The sequence below is a fragment of the Diabrotica virgifera genome, chromosome 5, assembly GCF_917563875.1.
Source record: "Diabrotica virgifera virgifera chromosome 5, PGI_DIABVI_V3a".
Lineage (NCBI taxonomy): Eukaryota > Metazoa > Arthropoda > Insecta > Coleoptera > Chrysomelidae > Diabrotica > Diabrotica virgifera.
Genome location: NC_065447.1, coordinates 10,917,198 through 10,940,129, shown reverse-complemented (window position 1 = coordinate 10,940,129; position 22,932 = coordinate 10,917,198). Strand labels below are relative to the sequence as shown.

Below are 22,932 nucleotides of genomic sequence, written 5' to 3'. Positions count from 1 at the left end.
TCCAAAATATGAAAATAAACTCATGGACATTTTAGATAGGTAACACATTTTCATAAAAAATATTGTTATTTTGATACACTTTTATATAATTACATAGTTTCAATCATTTTTGTCATATTATTCTAATATTACTCTGTGGCTCATCTTAAATTATTCAGAACATATTCTCATCTCTGTATTTTTGTTGTTTTCTAGGACAAACACTAGACGTATAAAATGTAAATTGACATAAAATAAAGGTTAGATGCATCGTAATATAGCGACTTTTTCCAATTGTAACGATTACCAAATGATAGTACCAGTGTCGAAATAACTTGATAAAACCTTCATATATGAACAATAAAGATATGATTTTTAATTGATTTGTTATTGGCCTTATTTGATTAACACCAATAAGTTAATGCATCAAGCTCATAAATATGTACAAAGAAATTAACATTAGGTTTAAAACCTTTTTGACTTCCTAACAATAGTTTTGTCTTCTCCGCAGTGTATTTAAACAATAATAAACAATAGATCAATTAGATAGTGGATTTTTCTTCTTCTTCTTTAGGTGCCGGGGACGTTGGCCGTTATCATGTTTACAAGTTCCCGAATCCTTTCTTTATCGGCTGCTGCGCGAAAGGATTCTTCTATTGTGGAACCACACCATTATCTAATATTACGCAACCATGAAAGTTTCTTTCGATCAATCCATCTCCTTCTCTCCATTTTTTCTTTTATTATAAGGCGAAGTAGATAGCATTTAGATCCTCTAATTATATGTATTTTGTTTTTGTCTTCTTTATGATGTTTATGACCAGACGTTTCACGTTTCTGAATTCATCATCTGGAGAACATCTTCATTGGAAGTGTGCAAAACCCACGATATCTTTAGGATTCGCTGATAGCACCACAATTTGAATGCTTCTAGTTTATTTAGCATTGTGGTTTTTAACGTCTTTTATTGGATTCTAACTTGTTAAAAAATGTACACTTTAAAGATTTCTACATTGAAATATGAATTTAATGTCTGAATTTTCATGAGCGAGGTGGATAAAATTAAACAAGAACTATGCTCTATTTGGAATCTGGATTCATTGTTTATTCTATTATCATCCCGATTGTTCAGAGTTTATCTTCCTCTATTAGGACATATATCTTATAGTGCAGTCACTGAAGGTTTTCACCTCCGATTTCGTTGAACCTTCATCGATGTTCATCAAAATTGGTGAGTAGTTAGAGGATACCACAAGGAACAAAGGTGACATGATGTCAACTTGCGCTTTTACTCTGGGAGCTGATGCCACCCTTTCTCGGGGGTGAAAATTATTTTATTAAAAATAATACCACAAATCGATAGGGGGCGAATTCTAAGCAAAATTTGTTATATAAAGTTATTAATATAAATCAATACTTTTTAAGTTATTAAAGATCAAAAATTTTATTTTTCGTAAAAAAATGCATGTTTTAAAGTTGTTTTTCACGTATAACTCAAAAACTATAAGCTTTAACAAAAAATTTATTATTGTCAAAATTGAAGACAATAAGAAATTGAATACACTGCTTACTTAAAGAACTAAACTAATATTAATGCAAAGTAAGTTATGGGTAATTAAATGTATATTTTTTTCGATGAGTACTCAAATCTAAGTATTCAAGCTAAAATAACGGGAAAATGATGCATTTTATGAAATAATATAGGTACCTTCCAAACATTTGTCAAAGTTGTTCGGAATACCTATCAAATATGAGCTCCAGAAGAAGTTAATAGCATCAAGATTAAGCAAGTTATGATGAAAATAAGAGAACCATTTCGAATTTTTTAGGAAAAAGTGAAAAATAAAACATGCCATTTCCACAAAAATAAAAAATTTATGGTAATCCTTACAAGAATTTCTTTATATTGGCATAAGTAATTATTTCAACAATTTTGACCGGTTCAGAATGCATATTTTTGAAAAAGGTATAATTTAAAAAAAAATCTGAATTTTTAAAATTAACGTAATTTTCATATTCTTTTGATAATAACTCCAAAATCACTCAATATACGCAAAAAATGGTATATAGTCAAATTTTAATTTTTTCTGTACCAAATATTATACCTATTTTGCTATTTCTGTAGGGTAAAAAATATCCAAGATAGAAAAGTTTAAAGCTTAAATCTTAAATTTTGCTGCGAGAACCATGTAACCGGGGCTATTTAACCTTTTATTTTTTAAAAAGTAAGGAGATTAAAAGATTAAATATAACGTGGTTTAATTAGCCCTGGGAATTAGCTTTCAAATGGTTTTTAGATGAACCCGATACCATAAGAATTAACGGAGTTATTTAAAAAAAATCAATAACATTTTTTGGAAAAAATTTTAAAAGATAAACTTAAAATTTTTGGAGCATAAATATTAATGCTATCGACTCGTTCGGGTATTCACTGGATAGACATTTTTAAGTACTTTGACAAATGTTTAATCAGTTTGTGGTATAAAATGCATAATTTTCCCGTTATTTAAGCTTGAACACTTAGATTTGGTTACTCGCCGAAAAGAATATACATTCAATTACCTATAACTCACTTTTAGTTAACATTAAAAAGTTTTGCTAGTAAGAAATTTATTTCATTTTTTATTAGCTTCAATTTTGGTAATAATAACTTTTTTGAAAAAACTTATAGTTTTTGAGTTATTTGTGAAAAATCGGTTTAAAACATACATTTTTCTCACGAAAAATTAATATCTTTAATAACTCAAAAAGTTCCGATTTATTTTCATAACTTTATATAATAAATTTTGCTTAGAATTTGTCCTTCTATCGAATTATGGGGTTATTCTTAATAAAATAATTTTCACCCCCGAGAAGGGGTGGCATCCACCCCCAGGGCAAAAGCGCAAATTGGCACCATGTCACCTTTGTTCTTTGAGATATCCTCTAACCACTCACTAATTTTCGTGCAAATCGATAGAGTTTCAACGAAATCGGAGGTAATAGTTCATATCCACCTTCAGTAACTGCACTATTAGAGCTTTTTGCCAATTGTCAGATTGTCAGATGTCAGAAATTTTTATCCAGTCTACAATCCTTCAGTAAACGCCTGGTAGTGATTTGTAACCTATTTATCATACAACATTTTTTTACAAAATGTCTATTAGTCCATGTTTAAGCAGAAATGAAGCATTTGAGAAAAATAGCTGTAAAGACGAAGCTGGACAGGAAAAGAAACGAAAACATCAGAAACGTGCTAAGACATGTATAGCGATACGCTATAATTACTATTTCTTTTAATTTTATTTTCTTAATTTTTAATTATTTTTTCTCAAAAACGAAACAATATTAGTCATTCAAAATTCACATGTAAATACAAACCAGATGTTAAGAGGGACATGGTTTTACGAAACTGAATGTATCCTTCACCATCTGTTTTTCGTTTGTGCGGTTTAACAAACTGCACCCCCATAAATTAATTACCATATCAGACAATTATGTCAACAACTCACTTAATGCATTCGAAGTTGTTTTGTTAAAACTGCAAAAGTATACGCCAGACCTAAATGATTTATTGCTCATCTGGTCAGAGGAAAGAAGCACAAACATATTATCGTTTGTGGCTCTCTTTTCAGTCACTACTCAGCATGTGAACGATTCACACACACACAGCGACCGTTCTCACTAACAATCGACCCTTTTCCGAGACCTAAGCGAAACACATTTTTTGTTACCAAAATAAATAAAATATTTACCGTTCGTTTTGTTACATTATTCTTATTGTTTTCAATTAATTCCGTCAACATCACCACCGGAATACATGAACTAAGAACCAATAGAGAAAATAATTGAAAAAAGAAAACTGAATTGGTTTGGACATATAACTAGAATTAACAGACTAGTAAAGACAGGAAAAAAGAAGAAGGGGTAGACCTAGAAAGGGGTGGATGGTACAAATCCAGGCAATCAGGACCAAGAGAGGGACAACAATGCAACAGATGAAAGAAATAGCAGGAGACCAGAAGGCGTGGAAGAAATGGGTAAAAGATGGATAAATGATAGCAATATATAGGGCATAAGGACAACGAGAAGAAGAAGAAGTTCTACACTGGAGAATTTCAACTCTGCATTCCATCTTATCTTAAAGATTAAGGAATCTTATAAATAAGAAGTCTTTATTGCCCCAGAATCGGTCAATGATCCTTTTACTCTTTTCCAATTATCAGTCACATGCTAATTAATATGATTAATGCATAAATATTGGATTGCAAGGTGCTAATGTTTAAGTAAACAATGAAAGAACAATAATTATTATTGAAAGTGCAATCTTCTACAAAACATTCGTTACTCATACGCACACTTACCTTTATCTAAACGTTCGGTAATCGATGAGATCTGTAAAGAAGAAAAAACAAAAGGTTAGTTGTTTATTACACTTAAAAAAAAAGTTTCAAAAAGTTACATATCATGTAACATATCATTGGGAAACATCTGGTTAACGAGAGTTTATATTATAATACGCTGAAGGGAATAGTTTTTACATATTTAAAAAGTTTTACTACAGTACGCCCTAAGCAATATGTGTGCATTATTTTATGCTGCTGATGTGATGAAAACTCTTTTCCTAATTACAAGATATGCTTTTGCTAGAATTACGTTCATAAAATACTTTTGTTTAGAAAAAAGAACAGAAACCTATATTGGGACCGTGCAAGTTCGGCAAAGCGACCCCTATTTCTACGCTCTGTACTTTTATTCGCACTGTTAATTATATTGGCCAATTATATTAGTCCTGGTTATTGGATAATTGTCAAGGCCATAGTCCAAAAAAATAATAAGAAGAAACAATAAGATTCAGGTTATGTTATGAAAACGTCAGCAATTGTATGTAGTAAATAAAATTAGTTATTAAAAAGGCAGTACTGCAAGCAAAATAAAATTAATTAAATTTACCTTTATATAATAATTGCATATCATATCAATATTGTGGAGCAATATATAATTTTTCTGCTTCATTGACAGAAGGTATGAAATATACGTCAATTTGACAATTTCAATTGACAATATGAATTGATATGAATTATTTAAGATAGTTGCAATATTTCTCCGCGACTCGCGCAGGGTCGTTTCTCGTTTCCCCTTCCAAGTACTTGCACACCTCGAATACAGTAAAACCTGTGTTACCGGCCACCTGTCAAAATCGGCCACCTGTACTAACGGCCAATTTCAAAATTCAGCAAACAAATTATATATCGCACCTCGGCAACAACACTGTCATAAGTCGAAATTCAGTGTTTTTTATGTTTGGTGCATTAAATGGGTATTTTGTTAAACTTTCGTCTGCATCACTGTCGAAAAGATATTTTGTGTTATAAGCGCTAGATGGGGACTTATGTCTGTTATAGCAATAACTATTTTTGTACAACTCTATTCAGCAACACTGTAACAACTCACTTATGACAGTGTTGCAGATATATTTAGATACATTTTTTTAAATTAGGTGCGCTATAATGAGTGACAACACTGTCACATTATTCTGAGAACCACGTTTGTGGTGTGACTTCAGTTAGTTATAAACGTGTTTTTTTGTGAATTTGTCGTTGAAAATGACTGATCGTTCAAAATATATATATTAAAACTTGCTACTACAAAAGCTGTTTATTTTAAAAGTGGACAAGGAGGAATATCTGGACAACAAATTCATACAAAATTACAGAAATGAACTTTACAGATTTTTTTGATGTAAAACATTTGCAGGAGAAAATGGGAAAGAATTTTTTTTTAAATTCTAACGGAGAAAAAGTTTTGTGGTCCGATATTGCAACATTACAAGTACCTACTTAGAGATGAACTGTTTACCGTTTATTATAAAACTTCTTACAGTGATAGCAACTTCAAAATAAAATCTTAAATCGGAAAACAAACAGTAGAAATTCCATTTGCTTAACTCCTGATAATATTGAATTAAAACAGCTCTATAACGCACCACTGAAACTTTTCCAAAATAATATAGATGCCTTGAACTTTTTATCCAACAAAAATCACATCATTTTAAAATAATATGTATCATAATTTTTATCGATCTTAGGATGCAAAATAGACCCTCCTCTTAGATCCTCCTCCAATCATCAAAGAAAGGCGTCGAAAACTAGTAGTTACTTTAAAAATCTAAATAGGTACATGTTTCTAACGAGTATTTTAACGAGGATTTATTTTATGTTCTTATGTAATTACGTTTGTGTTGTATTCTTTAAATAAATGTAGTATTAAAAAATCTTAAAAATCATTATAACCTATCATAATTTTCACGTTGAACCTCAATTTCTGTGAAATTTCCAACCACTATGATCAGCAACAGTGGCACATTGTTATAATCCATCTTTGGGTTTTCAGCAACATAGACACATTTGTTAATAATTAATAAGTTAGTTTCAAATTTCTACAATAAAGAGTACTAATTGATAAAATAACCTAAATTAATCTTATTGAAGAAAAAATAACAAAATTATTGTTCAATTTATAGAAATAATCGAATGTTATATAGTAAGGATAATCTTCATACCGGATTTACTCAAAATGGCTATTTTTGACTTATGACAGTGTTGTTGCCGAGGTGCGATATGTAGATTCCCCTATTTATTATCTGGTAATTACGGCCACCTTTATAATACGGACCCGGCCAAATAATCACATATTTTTAAAGCACATTTTATAGAAATTTACCTGTTTATGTCGGCCAAATATTTTTGTCAACTTGTTGACTTGTGTCAAGAAATTCCCAGTACTATATTTAATACCTATTGTACCCACCTAAAAAGGGATTAAATAATTAGGGTCGGTGTGGTGGTCATAAAAGAGGAAATGTTTGTCACTATTTATAAGTATGTACGGTTAAAGATTACAGAAGTTGACCGAAAAATATGGTGTTGTAAAAACTCAAATTATCAAAGGACATTATAAAAAAATAACAGTGAATTGAAAAATTCTTCAACAAAGCATCCTCTTTTTTTCGTAGTATTAGTAGAGTCCGTTCATATATAGAATTATATTTGCTTTTAATAATAAAATAAACAAAGTTCCAATTATCTTTTATGTATTTGTGAACTACACAAATTAGCAATACCGGCCACCTTTCTATATCGGCAGATAGTTCGTTCATTTTTAGTGGCCGTTACTGACAGGTTTTACTGTACATACATACATAAACGATTGCCTCTTTTACCATTATAGGTGTCGAGGATTCCTCCTTTATATGATACTCTCTGCAAATTTACGCCACTTCTTCCTATCTGCTGCTAAAACTTTTGCTTCTTGCCACGATGTTCCTCTTTTCTTAAGTATGTCGTTTACACTAGTGTTCCAGCTTTTCCTTGGTCTGCCCCTCGTGATTTTACCCACTACTTTGGCCTCCTATGTCATTTTCACTTGTCTGTCACCACTCATTCTTATCATGTGTCCAGCCCATTTTAACTTCTTTTCTTTAACTTTTTCTTTTCGTCTTATATCTTCGTTTCTTCTTTTGTCTAATATTCTTGCTCCCACCACTTTTCTTAAGTATCTCATTTCGGTAGCTTGTAATCAGAAATCTATATATCATGGAAAAATTCGTCAAGTTTTTTTTATTAAGAGAAAGAACAGAAGCCTATATATCATAGAAAGTAGTGGAGTAGAAAAAAGCTGGGCGAAAACTGCTCGAAGAAAGCTGACAATTTTTTTGGAACAGCCGTTATCCAACAACTAACCGCAAGAAATAAAAAAAGCTTTTGAAAAACACTCAAGTGTTCACTGAATGGTTGAAAATAATTTCTATCCTTGTGGGACTGGTAGTCACCAGAAGGACCGTAGACGCTCGGATACAATTAGCGTCTCTTTGGAAAGACAATTAAGTCGACTTTTCAAAGTAACAAGACATTTACTCAACACACACACACACTGCACATTACTCCCCTAAGCTAGTTATAAGTATATAGAATTACGTGTCTAAAAGTTCAACACCAAGGCCAGGAAACAAAACAATCCTTATTGTCCATATTTCCATGTTCTTCCAATAAATCACTCATTATGTTGATTGGGTATTATTCTTTCACCCCTACTACTCCCCTAATAGGAACTATATCCAAAGGTGTGTCCTTTAAACATATTTTCTAAATATTGCTGTTATTTTAATGTTTATTTTTTACAGCTTTTTCTTAATCAACCTTACGGTATAATCACAAATGGATTTTTATTAGGAATTAGCAATATAGCAAATATGTAAAACAGTTGATAAAAACGGGTTTTAGCATTTAATCTTACAGGCCTGTGCAATTAAATAAACATATACATTTTTTTATAAATTTTAAGGAATTATACGGTATAAAAAATTAAATTATAATACTGATATTTCTTAATTGGTGTCGTCAGACCTTCACAAAGAATATTGCCTAACGGTTGTTTCCCAAAGACAAAAAGTTAATGAATAATAAAATCAAATTAGAAAAAAATGCATTTAGCAACTTTGGTAAGAGATGCTTGTTTTTTAGTGCAGTAAATGTAATATGATTATATATTTTAGTATTCTTGGTGTTGTGGCACAGTAAAGAAGATATGGAATATCTGATATTTCTAGATAAATAATAATTGCATTTCTCTTATGATGATGATATAACGTCAAGGTCTGAACTCCATATGTGATAACTGTTGAATTCTTTGGTTTTAAGTTGGGGTGTATTTTTGTTCTTTATTGTGTAGAAAATTTTCAAAAAATACTCCTACACCTCTGCTTTGTTTTAATTTTTTTTGTTTTTGTTTTGAGACAAGAGAAACTGTAATAATTACCGAGGTATCACCATATCAAGTATCCCCGGGAAGGTATTCGCAAGAATAATAGAGACAAGAATAAAAACCCAAATAGAAACAACTATGGAAGACACACAGTGTGGATTCAGGAAGGACAGAAGCACGCAAGACCTAATATTCACATTAAGACAAGTAAGTGAGAAGGTAATCAAAAAGAATAGAGATATACATATGTGCTTCATTGTCCTGGAAAAGGCGTTTGGCAGAATCCGAAGAAAGGACGTATGGAAGACACTAAAAGAAAGGGGAGTCGACAGACACATAATAGAAGTAATACAGGATATGTACAAAAATAATACAAATACAGTAAGAACCAATAACGAGGAATCCAGAGAATTTACTACAAGTCAAGGCGTCAAACAGGGATGCGTGCTGAGCCCACTGCTATTCTCAGCGGTACTGGAAGAAGCGATAAAGAAAGCCGAGAGAAGAATGAGAAAACTAACATTATGGTACTGGCAAATGAAACGGACTCAACTATCGGAGCTACTATTAGAGTGCATTTGCGATGACATGGTATTGCTAGCAGAAAACAGAGAAGACTTACAGAACAATCTTGAAATCCTAGAAGAAGAACTATCAAACATAAATATGAAAATTAATACAGAGAAAACAAAAACAATGATAATTTTAAATACGAGGAAGACACACACAATAGAATTAGACGGAAAACAACTAGAGCAAGTGGAATATTTTAAATACCTAGGAGTAATAATCGAATCAAGTGGTAAACACGACATGGAAATAAACGAGAGAGTGGGACGAACAGGAAGCTTATTTAACGCTATGAAAACAACATTTTTGGGGAAAAAAGAGATACCGGAAAAGTAAAAACGGCAGTCGTTAAATCAGTAGTTAGACCAACAATCATGTAGAGCAGCGAGACATGGACATTGACAGGAGACAAAAATCCAGAATCAATGCTATGGAAATGAGGTTCCTGAAGAAAATAGCAAACAGAAAGAGGACAGACAAAATACGAAACGAAACAATTAGACAAAACCTAAAACTAGAACCAATCAATGAAAAAATAGTGGAGGAACAACTTAGATGGTTCGAGCGCGTGTGCAGAATGTCGAACGAGAAGCTTACAAAACGAGTGTTCGAAACTAGAGTGAACGGGAAAAATAAAAAAGAAGACCAAGAGTTATGTGGGTAGATGAAATCAGGAAAGAAGTCGAGAAGAAGGGATTGGCATTGGAAAATGCAAGAAACTTAACGCAAGATCGGAAAGCATGGAGACTACAATGCCAAACTCAACTCCACCAAGAACTAATAAGAACTAATAGGAATATACAAAATACTCTATGCAGCTGACCCTTTTAGCCAAGAAGCAGTTTATTTCGGAGGAGCCCTACTCCAAAACCTGGTCAAGCCAGTTAGGAAAAGTGAACTGGAAACCTGGGAAAAATGGAGATGACACATAGCATGATACTAGCATGGAAACTTGTTAGAAAACTTAGCGGTGATCCTAAAGAACGTAAACCATCTTCCAAGGTTACAGCAAACCAAGTCGCTACTCTACTCCTCGTGAATGCAAGCACTAAGAATCGATGTAGAGACTCAAATATTAGAAGAAGACTGAAGCAGGAGACAAATCACCCAGGACCTCCATTTACACTAAAATACCTTCACGATGACGGTATGAACAAATTAAAAAACGGGAAATCTGTAGGTGTGGATGATATACACAGTGAAAAAATAAAGCATCTATGCCAAGAGCAAAAAAATAGATCTTTTATCTCTATAATCCGTTATGTAAAGTCTCGAAATTCCAAAATCATGGCGAAAATCTAAAATAGCAGCCTTGTTAAAACCAGGAATCATCATTATCATCAGCCTCTCTCGATCTACTGCTGGACATAGGCCTCCCCTGTTTGTCTCCAAAGTGTTCTGTCTTGTGCTTTCTGTATCCAGTTTTTTGTTGTCTTTCGTAAGTCGTCTTGCCATCGTGTTGGTAGTATTCCTCTGCTACGTTTATCGGCTCTTGGTCTCCATTAAAACTAGTTTGCGAGTCCATCTTTCGCTCTTCATCCTGGCAACGTGTCCAGCCCATTACCATTTTATTTTAATAAAAACCAGGAAAGGACTCAAAAAATACCAGTAGCTAGAGACCTATTTCCCTGTTATGTCACTTTTTCAAACTATACTATGTAGAGACTCATCCTGACCAGCTTAGAGAAAAATGTCAACAGGTAACTCATCCCACAACAAAGAGGATTCAGACCCGGCAAAGATTGTACCGGTCAAGTTCTCGCACTAGCAGAACATATTGAAGAGGATTTCGAAGAAAAACTTATAACAGTGATTACTTTCGTAAATCTGACAGCAGCCTACGACATAGTAAGGTATGAGAAATTGCTCTACAACCTGCATGATAATCTCAATGACTACCATCTAGGTAGGAGTGTACAAAATACTGCAAAACGACAAAGAAATAGGTTTTCTCTTCAAATAAAAATGTCCAAATCCACACTACTATATAGGACTGAGACATGGATGCTACCTAACACAAATAAGACAGCAGTAGTTCCTGCAATAAATTTCGAGACCTAAATTAAAAAATAGAGGCCAAATAGAGAAGGAGGTGGAATATGAACTATTAGCACCAATGAAAATGGTGACCTCTTGTTAGTTACTACCTTATTAGTGGAATATTTAGACGCATAAACGCAATTTTAAGAGCAAAGAAATATGATGTTTAATAATAGTTTTAAAATTTTATACAAGAGAGAAGAGTATGAATCATGAAATGGATCATAAGAAAATCTCCCACTGTTCACTGTTCAAGGTGTAGGTATAATAAACACATCCGTTTACCAACATCGTAATATTTACCCTCATTATAGTGCATTTAAACAAAACAACAAATTTTCCGAGTAAGTCAACAAAACCGACTAAAAAAGTTAAATATTTCTCTAATTCGCCACAGTTTTTGCTCCGTTGATTTCTTCATTACAAACATTAGAGATATTTTTTTGCATTTATATATAATTATATTTAGCAACAATAATATTAAACAACTCCATCATCCGTCGCTTCTCTAATGTAGTTTGTTGCAATAAATGAAGAATAAAAAATATCGAGAGTGTACTAGAGTTGTTATCGAAAGAAGGAACAGAACAGAAGATATATTGTAACTGTTATCCAAATATGTTATTCGAACTGTTTTTACTGTTCAAAACATTCAAAACAACAAAATTGCAGTTTTAAAATTAGGATTATTAATACAGCTTAGAGGACCTTCTTCTTCGTCAACCATTTTTCATCCACTCCTGGATGCATATATAAGGTTCTTGAACTCCTAAGTGGAGCACAAAACTTCAGTGAAAACACGCCATCGGGTTCTTTGCAATACTGCTAGGTTTTCGGAGTGTGAGACCGATCCAACCCCACTTTGTAGACTTTATTTTATTTTCTACCCTCTATTGTTCGGTCAGGTGTAGTTTGTGATGATGTTAGGCCAGAAAATACGAACAATTCTTCGTAGACATTTATTAACAAAGACCTGCAGTTTATCTGTAAGGGTTTTTGTCACTTTCCAGGTTTCACATCCGTAGATTAGAAGAGACATGACATTTGACTGTAATATTCGGATCATTGTCCTTTTAGTATACTCGCCACACCTCCAAATAGGGTTGAGCATGCTGAATTCTTGTTGAGCTTTTCGTATCCTCATACGAAAGTCATCTTCTGTACCTCCGCTGTCTGTTATGACACTCTCTCCTGAGTGTAGGGCTTTCTAAATTGATTATTGATTATTATTCAAAGTGATACATACACTGGCCCGAAAAAGTTATCAGGCACGTGAACTTTGATAGTTACCTCCTTTTAGTTTGGTTGATTTGCCCTTTATAATAATTAAATATATTTGTCAAAATATAAGCTGCTTTATTCTATTCTCATACTATAATATATATTAATTATGATTTCACTACCTGTATCATAATGAACTTCATTATGATACAGATTTTTATTACGATATAGATTTTTAACCAATAGAATTGGAGATATGGGATTTGGGATGAAGGTGGCACACGCGCAGTGGCCAATGGCGAGTCAAAAACAAACTACTTAATTTGTGTTACAAAATTAATAAATGTGAATATATTTTTTGTTGTGAATGATCATAGAAAAAAACGTGTATACAGCTTGCATGTAATTATCATTATGAAGATCGTATTCTATACTAAACTCGCCGCTGGGCGGCTCGTTTCGTATCCCTCATACTCGCTTCATAATGACCATCATTAAATGCTCGTTGCATAATATACTATTATAGATTCATTTTTCATTTTAAACAGTTAAGAAGTTTGTCATTTTTTGTGACTGAAAAAGTTTTTGTTACGGTGCCCTAGATAAATCGAATATTTACTCAGAATAATCCTTGTGAAATTAATTATATTTGTAGGTATTATAATTGTAACTATTTCCTGCGTAGGATCTGGCGGCCATTTTTTTTATAAACAATTAAGTGTCAAAAAATGGCATTTTTCCCTTTTTATTCAAATAAATGGAAAACAGTGAAACTTATGGTTTTTTTAGTATAAATATCTTTGATATTATGGAAAAATCTTTAAAATGACGTATTACAAAGTTTGATATACTCATTTATTGTTAATATAATTGCGAAAAAAGGTCGGAATTGCAAAAAAATTAATTTCGCAATATCTATTGTAAAAATTAGTGTACAGCTTTGAAATTTTTGTTATATAAGGGTTCTTTGGTGCTTAATATGTGATAAAAATTTCAAAACGTTTCATTCAATTGTTTAAATTTTATTCAAATTGCTTATCCCAGAGAGCATTTTTTTGCAATAACATAAGTCAGAAAAAAAATGACGTTAGAACCATTCCAGAGCTGTCAAATGAAAGAGCATGAGCTATATTTTCAACTTGGTTTAAAAAAGCGAATAAAAAATGCATTTATTAGTAATAAATAATTATGCAAAAGTATCGTAAATCTTTCCTTATAAACTTTTTATTTTGTTATATAACAAATTAAATATATTTATTACAATTTTTTATCGATTATGATATAAATAATATTACTTGGTAGTTGTGCACTTGAAACAGGGTAAAAAAGTTAATCTTTTTAGAAAAAGTTATTCAAAAAGTTTATAAGAAAAGATTTACGATACTTTTGCATAATTATTTATTACTAATAAATGCATTTTTATTCGCTTTCTTTAAACCAAGTTGAAAATATAGGTCATGCTCTTCCATTTGACACCTGTAGAGTGGTTCTAACGTCATTTTTTTCTGACTTATGTTATTGCAAAAAAATGCTCTCTGAGATAAACAATTCGAATAAAATTTAAACAATTGAATGAATCGCTTTGAAATTTTTATCACGTATTAAGCACCAAAGAACCCTCATTTGACAAAAATTTGAAACCTGTACACTAATTTTTACAGAAGTTATTGCGAAAATATTTTTTTTACAATTCCGACCTTTTATCGCAATTATATTAACAATAAAAGAGTATATCAAACTTTGTAATATGTCATTTTAAAGCTTTTTCCATAATCTCAAAGATATTTGTACTAAAAAAATTATAAGTTTCACTGTTTTCCATTGATTTGAAAAAAAAAAGTGAAAAATGCCATATTTTGAGAGTTAATTGTTTATAAATAAAAATGGCCGCCAGATCCTACGCAGGAAATAGTTACAATTTGTTCCTATAGGTATTACTTGTCGAAAAAACGCTTCAGTATCCTGGCTGCTGAAGTGTCACGAACAGGGTATATTTTTGTCTTATTACCCTGGCCTATAGCTGTTAGATTACAGTTTGATGGTGGAGGTAAATATAATGGTATCGGGTGGCATTTCTTTGGAATTACATGCAGATCTTTTTATGTTAGGAGCAGGTGGCTTTAATTCTGATAGGTATATTAGGGAATGTTTGAAAGCACATGTGTTATGTGTTACCTTATATGTATAAGTGAAAAATTTTCTCCTAATACAGGAGTATGCTTGGCCTCACATAGATAGGATAACAATGCAATACTTTACAGCCGTCGATATTCAGGTACTAATCTGGCCTCCTAGAAATCCAGACAGTAACTCGATAGAACATTTGTGGAACAAGGGAAGGGTAGTTAGGCAAAATTATCGCGAGTTAAAACTGTGGTTTTAACCAGATAGTGCAAAACGATTGCTGCTTTGATTCAGTCTATGCCAGAAAGAATCAGAGCTCGAAGAGGAACATAATTAACAAACATTGGTGCTGAATTTTTCAGGAAGTAGTTTTTTAAGTAGCGCTTTTCATCTAGTAATTTTTTCAGGTAGAGGTAATTGATAATCGTTAATAAATTTCTTGAACTGGCGGGAATCCCCTATGTTTAACTCACTAATATAATATTGTATATTTATATATTTGGATATTTTATATAAAATTTTAACAGTGTTCAGAAATTACTTGTTCATCAACACCTCTACAAATGAAGATTAAAAATTATTGAGAGAGTAGTAACAGTGGCATAGTGGGGGCCTAATACTAGCCAGTATACAGTCACTGCTTCTTGTTCAATTCCAACATACGCGAAATTGAAGTGAAAGATTGCTAAGGTGAAATTGAATCGGTTACGGGGGACTGTACAATTGTCGGTTTTAGTGTTAAACATTTTTGAGAAAAAATGGCCAGTTTTTGGGCCGTTTTTGTTTTTGGAGTTGCATTCACACTTACAGGTAAGTCAGTTTTTTATTTTTTTGGCCAGTATTAAAAACTTTTATGCCAATATCTACAATATTTGCAATTTACTCTGTTTTGAAAAAATAAGGTGTTGCTAGTTTTTATATTAAAAAGTTGTTTAATGAGTCGCATGTCATTGCAATTTCAAGGCGTTTGCCTCTTATCAGACATACCTGCGCAAAGGTTAATATAAATTCAAATATTTTGAAATTTTCCCAATTTAACAACTTTCGAATGCAGAAAAGCAGAAGATAATTCTTCCATCTGCTTCTTTGTTTTTCATTTCAGAACATTTTTATGTTTCCTTCTTCCCCATTTCTATACTTTTCCTACTATTCTGCTCTTCTAGGCTTCGTATGCTTTATATTTTCTTCTACAAAATTTTCTTAACTACGAATAGTCATGCATCTTCCATATATTGTCTAATTTCATGCATTCTGTCATTTTGTTTGCAATGCTCCATTTTTTTTGCTGACACTTAGCTTTTTACAAATTTATTTAACTAGGCATATACTTTTCTATCATCCCCGTCTTCTGAAACTAACCATATCTGAAAGGCCTTGTTATGTTTTCTATCAAAGCCGCTATATTTCGTGAACACTGTTGTTGATATTTTTTTTTATTTATTTTCCTCTTCTAAACATTTTTTTCTACATTAGAGATGGCTTTCTTTATTCGCTTGTTTAAAATCTCTACTTTCCGTTTAAGTTTATGGTAGGGGAGCAAAGTATGCTAAATGTGCAGTTACTCGAGCGTTATGGGGACCTATTGGGTTGTAAAGAGTAAGTCCTAAAAGCAAAAACAGTTAGGTAAAGTTTTTCAATTTAGTGGGGACTTTCCATTTTTAATTTAATTTTCCATTTCCAACAATATTTTTTAGATTATAGCGCCATCTATCTATAATTCGAAAAAATGTCTTGAAAAAAAGTTACTTAATTTTACGTAAGGAATCTAAATCTGCAATAAAATATGGGGGCTTCCATTTAAGATTTTAAAGGAACCTTCCACCCCACCTCCGTGGGGAGTCGTATTTATTGCCATTCGATAGATTTTTTTAAAAATATTTAATAAGTGTATTTTTCAGTGTTTCGATCTGATATTTATTTCGCGAAATATCGCGGGATTCGTATTTAAAATTTTAAATTTACCCCCCACCCCTCTCCTTGGGAAGTCGTGTTTGGTATCATTCGACAGATTTTTGAAAAATATTGGGCACGTAATTTTTTAGTTTTTCGATCTGTCATTCATTTCGCGAAATATTCGCTTTTTTTTTTGTTGTGAAACTTTCGGACTCACCAATTTCCTTACGTCCGCCCAGCTCAAATCGTCAGATTTTTTAAATATACATACACTGTTTTGCATGTACTTAACTTACCTTATCCTAATTTGACGATTTCAAGTTTTTCTTTGAATAGATTTTTTTTCGCCCCCTCCCCTTAACGAACTCCCCTGCATTAAAAGCCAATTTATGGTAGAGGTACATTTTCAGGGTACAAGGTTTCTCCCCATGTAATAATCTGACGCGCTCGAGTAACTGCAAAAATCCCCGCTTGGGCTCCCCTGTTCATTTACAAATGTTTATTTTTAGAGCTAATCTTAGACTTTAGAGTCCACAAAAAATTTGCGACTACTTTAAGGATACATTAATATGATAATACTAATACCAGGTTGTTTTGAAAAAATCTTGAATTATTATAGAAGCAAACAAAGTTTAAAAATCAAAGTATTTTATTATTTAACATACTAATGGCATATATTTTACGGCGAACCTACAACGTCCCCAGACGTTTCAATCTGAATATGTAATCCTCTACAATTTTCATCAGTAGTTATTGGTTGAAAGAAACTCTATTATCTTTTGTTAGAGCTTCTTTTTCAGTTGAGGAAATACATAATAGTCAAACGATGTTAGATCTGGCGAATAAGCTGGAAGTTTGAGTAATCATCAGCATTACCTTTGGCACTACACCCCTTTTTGAGTCAAAGCCTTCTTTAAACATTCTCCCATTCAGTTGTCTTTTCTCTAGCAACTCTTCTTCATCCTTTGACTTCGATAGATTTTAAGTCGTCTTCAAGTTATCCAGGTACCAAAGTTTCAGTCTATCCATAGGACGTCATCACACTGGTCCTCTTCGGTCGAATACTTTTCTCACTATTGTATCTTCCTCCACTATTGTATCTTCCTCCCTTCTTATTACATATCTGATCATAACAAACCCTGTCATATAATTTTAATTATCTACGCATTCCATAACATTGTTTCTTTCTACTTATTCTTCTTGACCTTTCGGTGCCTTATTAGTTCTCCCTAAGACCCCCCAGGACGTTTGCTAGTTGTTCACGATCTTCAGCTAATTGGAACAATTGTTTGGTATATAGTATTCATGTCCAATCTCGAATGTTCTTGCAGCCCTCTATTTTACCTTTCATGGTAAGCTAAAGGATTCTGTACCGGTCTCCTTTAAGAACATGCCTTTGCCTTAGGTATTAAATTTTTCTTATTTTAATAGTTTTCATTAATTTTCGAAGAGCATTTACTATATTTAATCCAGTTTTTGCTCTAAAAACAGACTTAAGCTATTCCTCAGGTATTTTACCAGTCATTAAAAAGCTTAACTAAAGTACTGATGTGGTTCTCTTGTATCTTATTTTTATTAGTTCAGCTGGTATGTTGTGTGGTCTAGTTGCTTTCTTTTTCTCTGATTTTATTGCATGAAGAACATACATTGCTCTGTATGTTTTGGCCTGATATCTTGGAACAGTTAAGTGATATAGTTACTCCCTGTTTCAGGTATTTCTCTTTTATCAGTTAAAATATTTCTTCCTGTATGTATTACAGCATTAGTAAGCCAATTCACGCAGTTTCTAACTTTCTTGTGCATGTTGAACGTCTCATGTTTCTTTTCTAATTATTTCATTTCTGAATATATATCTGCCATCGACTTTTCTTTAGCTGTTCATGTGTTTTGTTTTATTTCCCTTTCATTTTCCCTTTTGTTTTCTTCTGTATTCGTCTACTTTGTCCATTGTCCTTGTATTGTCTTAAAGTGTCTGACTTCTATAAAGTTTTTCTATCTATATTCTTTCTATATTAAATATAGCCTGACGCTTGTAGTAGCGACGAAAGTGTTATGATCAGATCCATGGTATTATTTAACCTTTTCCTAAAATGTTAGATGGAGTCTTCTTTAGTGTATGTACCGTCTTTTCAGTCTTAAAGTCAATAGATAATCCACATACTATCACCCTGCTTCGACCCTAGAGTATTATTTTGCTCCCTGTTGTTTATGTTCGTCTGCAGTTATTTCTTTTATAGCTTTCGCATACAATCTCTTAACCGGTTCTAACCTTTGACTGTTTTCAAATTACGACATTTTAGTAAATTTCCGGTTCTTAAATGTTATATACAGTTTTTATAGTGATAACTTTTTCTTCATTTACATTTTAATTAATACTGGTTTTGTTTTACGAAACTGGCGCCTAACATGTTCACCAGCCATTGCAATAGTTAACTACCAACATAGTTTTTGATGTGCATGTTGCGCAATATTGAGCATAAAGTGTCAAAGCTGCAAAATCATGTCATAGATGAAGGAACAAGTAGTGGGCAGAAAATTTATTGTTTACATTCCGTGTGTTTCTTCTGGTTGATTTCGGTAACCTTGATATCTATCATGTTTAGCATTGATAAAGAAGGTGTGTTTTTAATTGCAATAAATAGGCATTTTATAATATAACCTATACAATGGATAAAATAGAGACAGACGGCCTTGAATTATAGATTATACTGGACATTCGTATCTTATAGTTATTTCTATAACGTTTTTAATGTGCAATAAACGAAGAAATCAAATATTATAGAGAAAATGTTAGTGTGGAAATGTGTGGCTAGAAAGAAATTAAAACATCAGTGTTCATAATAATTACTCTTTTAAATATAGAAATAAACAAAATTATAGTAAAAATATGATATGTAAGTTTCTTTCTACTTCTACCTAAGATTTTCACTTTTCAGGGATAGCTGTTGCTCACTCTTCTTCGTCACTCATTTCTGTCCATCGACACAATCTTCATTTTAACCTTTCTCTCCCAACGACTGTGCCACATAGATTTTACATCTTCTCCTTATACTTCCTCTACCTCTCTTTACCTCAAAATCTAACAGCTCTATCCTTCATTCCACATAATTCTCAATTCTATTTCTGACGTGACCAAACCATTGCAGTCTTTGTTCTCGAACCTTTTTTAAGGCTCTAGTAAACTCCGGCTATTTCCCGAGTCACGTTGTTACTCATCTTGTGCCATCTAGTCTTATCCAACACCCACTGTATCATTTTAATTTCAGCTATCTCCATATTCTTTTCCTAAACCATCTTTACAGAACAGACTTCACCATCGTACACCAACGCAAGCCTCAGTACACTCTTGTATATCTTTCGTTTCAGTCCTTAACCAATTTTTCGATCACAAATTACCCCACTCATTCGACTACAGCCAAACCAACCAAACTGTGTCCTGTCAACAATGTATCCATCTAGGGTCCTATTTTATCTTGTGTAGGATCCACGGTATTTACATTCTCCTACCCGCACGGAAAGTTTTTCCCCAAGCAATTCAATGTTCCCAGTCATTCTTGTTTCTCTCAACCACATATATCCGGTTTTGACCTGCTTACTGTAAGTCCTTTCTCTTCAATATCCCTCCTCCAACCCTCCAACATTACCTTGCTTTCCTCCGCTAACACGATATCATCCGCAAAGAACATCAGCAAAGGAATATCTCTTCCTTATATATACCTACAATACCTTCTATATCAGTACGTCCACTCTTATTCTTCAGTAAAGCCTATCCGTTTCATATGTTGGTGACAATCATAGTAGTTACTTTACACACTGTTGCTTTGAAAAGATTTCTGGTTATGAGAACCCCATAGTTACCTACGTAGATTTTTCAGTTTATTAAAATACAATTCAATCCGGTACCTTATTCCTTAGTGATTTTAAAAGTTTGACCTCCACCTTTTCACTCCTGCACTCTTCACTCTTCACAATTTTTAGCACACAAAAATAGTTACTTTAAATTTATCAATATTCTTCTTCTTCTTCTTCCTTCTTGTATGTAGGTTTTAAAGCCTGTTTCTTGTTCAATATTAGTCTCCTAAATTGTTTAAATTATCGCACCATCTTTTTCTTGGTCTGTCAATACTTCTCCGTCCATTTGGTGACTTATCTGGTGCTATTAGTACTATCCTATCTGTCTTTCTACTAATGTGTACGTTCCACTCCTGTTTCCATTTACACCCACCTATCCATTAATGTCTTCTTGCATGATATTCTTATGTTTTCGCTTCTCTCCCTATCCAACAGACTTTTCCCTGATATTCGCCGAAGTATTTTCATCTCTGTTGTTTCTAGTAGTTGTCTCGTTTTAGATATGTCAGGTCTGGTATCCGCCGTGTATGTCAATATAGGTCTAATTGCTACTTTATAGTTGCTTTGTGTCTTGTCTTAGGTGTTTGTTCGTTCAGATTGTGTCATTAAGAGATCCCCCGCTTTACTTGCTTTTAAGCTTTGTTATCGTACTTCCTCTTCAACATCTCCGTAACTGGTTACATCTAAACCTTGCTTCCTGCTTTATTTTCCCATCAATTTCGATTTTACATCGTAGTGCGTATTTAGATGTTGCCATATATTTGGTTTTTTCTGCTTATATTATCATATTGTATTATTTGGCTGTTATATTGAAGATGTGTGTTAATCTTTGGAGATCGTCTTCTGTCTCGGCGATTAATGCGGCGTCGTCTGAATAACATAATATTTGGATTTCTTTGTTCCCCATTCTGTAACCATGACCTTTACGTACTGCTTCTATTATTTCGTCCATTATTATATTAAAGAGCAGTGGGATTAACGAGTCACCATGTCTGACGCCGCTTTGTATTGGTATAAACTGTGTTAGTTTTCCATTTATCTTTGGCTGTATTCGATTATGGAAGTAGATGTTTTCGATGGTTTGTATAATATTGATGGGTATGTTTCTTCTATATAGTAAGTGTAAGACATCTTCGACTTGGATGCGATCGAAAGCCTTTGTCAGGTCTATAAAACACAGATATGCACAGATGTCTCAGTACAAATACGGCGTCTACGCAGGATCTTCGGGATCTGAATCCCTGTTGTTCATTCTGATAAAGATTTAAGTTTATTATCAATATTCTATAGAGAATAAGCTATGTTCTCTTTTATGATTTGTTTTACTTATTAACCATGAATTTCCACCGAGTTATTACCAATTCCATAAACGAATTTAATATTGTATTAATAAATTTTAACCATCCAATTGCTACCAAATAGCATCGTTTCAATTCTCTGAATCCTCTCTTTATAATACATCCGCATTTTACTTGATGTATAGCCCAAAATTGGAACAAAGCGAACGGCATATCGCATATCGATTTCCTAGACATAGTAAATAAGAACAAATATCTTAAAAGCATGTTGCTAAACTACTCGAAGCCAACTTCAGAAAATGTATGTCATCATTGTGTCTAGTACGAGGTAGGCTTGAAGTTTTTACATATTTTAAAGTTATATTCAGAAGTCCAAGTGGTGACAATTTTTGGTTTTTAATGGAATCTGTATTTAATGAATATGTAATACAAGGAGAAACGTTTACACGATCAATTATCATTGTTATTAATGTAATTTTCTGGTAATTATATTTGTCAATATTATATTGACTTAAGCACTTTGATTCGCCTATTGCTATGAATCATTCCGCCATGCCACATTGTTTGATTTGCTTGTCTAGATAATGTTTAGAAGAAATGCGTTCAATGTGCTTCCCCGTTTAGGATTTTGTCCTCTTCAGGGTTTGAGGTGAATGTATTGTGTTGGCAGCAAAGCAAACAGTCCGAAAACCACACCGGGGCAAGCGCCGTGTCCTGGTGTTCTTGGATCCTGGGTTATGCCAGACGGTGTTGTCCAGAAGGCCAGAAGTCAACAGAGAAGAAAGTTTGATGGATTGTTGTTGGTTCCATAGACATTTACGTGTACTGTCCGTGCTTTGCTTTCGACCAAGCTCCCTAGAAACCATTGTACAACGACAGGCGAACCTGCGTCCCTCGTCGGCGGTCAGGAGGTGGCTTTGAGCGCAGCGTGGACAGTGAGCGTTCGAGTGGAGAAAATAGTTGCGGCTATTTTCTTGGGACGAACAGGTATAATTGTGCAATGAAGTTGGGAAACCGCAAAAAACCAACTTCTCCCTGTTCGGGGTAAGGAAGAGGAAATGTTAGAGGTGGGTACGGAAGGCTAACGGGGTAGCCTCAAGGATGTTTTCGTACTCTACCGGGAGTTCGTCAATGCATGTTTGCATTAGAGCGGACGGTACGTGAATCTTTTTGCGTTTGGGCTTTCGGTAGAGTACGTGGCCGGAAGATGAAC

General features: G+C 33.2%; 1 protein-coding gene across 2 annotated transcripts in view; it reads left to right on the top strand.

The window, feature by feature from the left end:
* The first annotated feature begins 15,306 nt into the window (after positions 1 to 15,306).
* Positions 15,307 to 22,932, top strand: part of LOC114333861 (protein Skeletor, isoforms B/C) — a 180,250-nt gene continuing 172,624 nt past the window's right edge. Inside the window, exon 1 of one of the 2 annotated variants that reach the window (XM_028283956.2) lies at positions 15,307 to 15,486. In XM_028283956.2, coding sequence (XP_028139757.2) covers positions 15,435 to 15,486 — 52 coding nt within the window. In that variant the 5' untranslated portion in view covers positions 15,307 to 15,434. The remainder of the gene's footprint in view (positions 15,487 to 22,932) is intronic. The other variant, XM_028283888.2, reaches the window with a different exon arrangement.